Source organism: Alternaria conjuncta (genome assembly GCF_024043145.1).
Source record: "Alternaria conjuncta strain BMP 0040 chromosome Unknown scaffold_10, whole genome shotgun sequence".
Lineage (NCBI taxonomy): Eukaryota > Fungi > Ascomycota > Dothideomycetes > Pleosporales > Pleosporaceae > Alternaria > Alternaria conjuncta.
The window spans coordinates 804,426-807,321 of record NW_026250099.1 but is presented as its reverse complement, the minus strand read 5'-3'; the positions used below and the strand labels follow the sequence as shown (position 1 = coordinate 807,321).

At 55.6% G+C, this 2,896-nt stretch overlaps 1 protein-coding gene across 1 annotated transcript; it reads right to left on the bottom strand.

Annotated features, from left to right (window-relative positions):
• Positions 1–1,778: 1,778 nt before the first annotated feature.
• J4E85_007331 (uncharacterized protein) lies at positions 1,779–2,689 on the bottom strand (the record flags this gene model as incomplete). The annotated part of the gene is given in 3 exon segments (XM_051471563.1): positions 1,779–2,236; positions 2,250–2,436; positions 2,567–2,689. 3 exon segments carry the CDS (start codon positions 2,687–2,689, stop codon positions 1,779–1,781), a joined length of 768 nt encoding a protein of 255 aa, XP_051324637.1.
• Between the last annotated feature and the right edge of the window lie 207 nt (positions 2,690–2,896).

Here is a 2,896-nt window from a genome sequence, read left to right as displayed (position 1 = left end):
CTTTGGCGACGGTGATATGCTCTTGTCCAGGACAGAGCTGTGCAAACGGACCGCAGCCGTGGCGAAGATTGATCTAGCATAGACCCTGGACTGTATGTGTTCTCGAAGTCATCGCTGCGGTAGCTCTTTGGTGATGTGCTATTGTACAGGAAACCTTGTGCACCGGCACAGTATGCTCTTGCCCAGGACAGAGCTGTTGGCGGTCATCCCATGGGGCGTCATCGGGGAATGGGCAAACGCTGAGACTCGGGGAGGAGGCGCTTCAAGCGCGAGCCACTGAACGGAATAGGCGGACCAGTGGGACTGGAGTGAGTTGCGACGCCATCCGGCGGTGATGTTCTCGTAGCCTGCGGACTTGATGTCCCATTGTGTCATGCGACGTTCGCGCTTCTGGGTGTTTGTGAAGCTGGTGAGATCGGGTGTAGCCTCGCGCGGCTTGTTGAAGGGCGGAGACCCCTCTTTTGCCTCCAAACGGCTTGGAGCGTGAATTTTAGCATCTTGATAATGTCAATGAGCGACCTGCGGTCGAAGAGCCCGAACCCGGAATCGACAGTAGAGCTGACGCGTCCTATCACGTCCGCCGCCGAAGCCTCCATCGCGTCCTCCCCGAAAGAGGCGATTGGGTAGTGGTAACAGTCATGTCGATATCAACTCAAGCCATTACACACCAGTTACCAGTATCATCCATATCCATCTCAAATCAGACCAACTCCTTGTGCATCTCAAGAACCTGAGCCTTGGTGCCAGACAGCGCCATAGCAGCGAACAGATCCTCTTCGAAGCCCGCCTGAGGGCTAATATCATTGAACTTCTCTTTGCGCTTGTTGACGAGTAGCACGAAATGGCGAGGTAGATAGCGCAGAAGCTAGCGAATCCGTCTGGTAGTGTCCAGTAGACTGGCTTCGGTACCTGGCCTCCCTGTCGCCGCGCATCCTGAGGACGGACCGCTCCGAGACGGGCTTCTGGCGAGGTTTCGAAAGTTTGCGACCAACGACGACACGCGCGAGGATCGGGTTGGAGAGCTTGCGATTAGCGGCATCCTCGTCACCGCCGCCGCCCTGATCCGGAGTCGTGTTCCTCTCCGAAAGAGGCGTGCGCTTGTTGACGAGTAGCAGATCCGGAGCGGAGTTCGTCCCCGAAAGAGGCGATAAGTACTTGAACTCTTCAGCTGATTCAAGATGGTAAACTCCGTGCGCAGGAGCTGGAGGCAGCGGCAATGGAGAGGAGAAGTCGTGGCACTCTGGGCACAGGCTACGAGCATACAGCAGTAGCGAGGTAGCAGTCTAAGGCGTATCAGATGGAGACCGCCGTCCGGGCATGAAGTATTCCAGGGCGTCACAGGATACTGCGATGTGTGAGCTTCGTCTGTCGACGATATGCTCGTACTACTGGTTGGGTTGCTCTCCGAAAGAGGCGATCGCTTGTTGACGAGTACGATGGAGAGGCGAAAGAGCGACACATGGAGACCGCCATCCGGGCATGAAGTGTTCCAGGGTGTCACAGGATACTGCGATGTGTGGGCTTCGTCTGTCGACGATATGCTCGTACTACTGGTTGGGTGAAGAGATATCGGCTGCTTTTGAACTGTCGCCCCAAGACAAGCGCCAACCCTATCAATAGGAGAAGGCGACTTACAGCTTGGGGTATGAGATATGTCAAAGATACGCGAAGGCGGTGGTCGCTGAGATGGTGGCCGATCTCGCCGAACATCAGAGCAGGTCTTGACGTGGTTGTCGTTGGCACGAGCCGTCGGAGGAGATGAAGTATGCGTTGCGATGCTATCGCGTTGGTGTCGTGAAGCACAAAGTACTTCTTGCCGATGAGAGTGGCCAGAGGAAGCGCTGAAACCAAGTGCTAGTAACTATGCGTTGGCTCATCTCCGCCATCTTGGTATGCAGGTTTACTCTCGTGATGCCCGGGAATGTCTGTGGGGTACCGTATCGATCCTCAAGACTCTGTTCTTGGACGTGAAGGACAGGAGTACGTGATCGTGCGGGATGCATTTCGAACTTGTCGTCGCGAGCATGGGGCGTGAAAGCTGCTGATGTTGTGGCGCAACGTTGTAGGCATTTGGGCGAGAGGTCTGCCGGAGAAGTTTGCGGAAGACCAAGCGCAACGAATTCCACGTACTCGATGAACAGGTCGATGTTGTAGTTGTTGAAGAGATGCTCTGCATTTACCACCAACTCCAAGATCCAAACATTTGTCTTGAGCGACATGAGAAGAGGTGTGAATTCTTCTCTGCTCACCATGGAGAGTATCTGAGGCGCTGGGTATCTTGACTGCCGACGCTACGTCGTTGTTCTGGCTGCCACGCTTGGCAACGGTGACATTGGCCCTGGGCAGAACGTACTGCTCTTCGACTCCTCGCGACTCTGGATTCTGGTTCGGGAGATGGGATGTCTCGATGGTGCGTAGGAGGTAGAAGCGGACTTGCTGCATTAGACCTCTCCTCGCCGTGGTCGCCGAATACTCCTGTCGCCGTCCGAAGACGGGCGCCAACCCCACGCTGGGGAAGACGACTTACCATGAACGCCAACCCCCATCGCAGGAGGAGGCGGCTTACCATGGGCACCGACCCACCATAGGGAAGGCGACTTGTCGCTGTCGAATCCTCCTCCTCGAAACCCGCCTGGGGGCCGGCATCGTCCTCCTCAAAGTCCTCCCTTTGAACGTACTCATGTACCATGGTAATGACCTTCTGGAAAACATCCGTCAACAACGATGAGAACAACATTGCCCTCACTCTGGATCGTTTCTTGGTTCATATCGGCCATGTAAGGAGGCGATGTGTGAGCGTAGTATATGCATGGAAGAGCCAAGGAGCCAAGGAGGTTGAAGCGAAACCAAAGCGTGAACGCGACGTCAGGAACGCCCTTCTGCGGGACCTCGACGG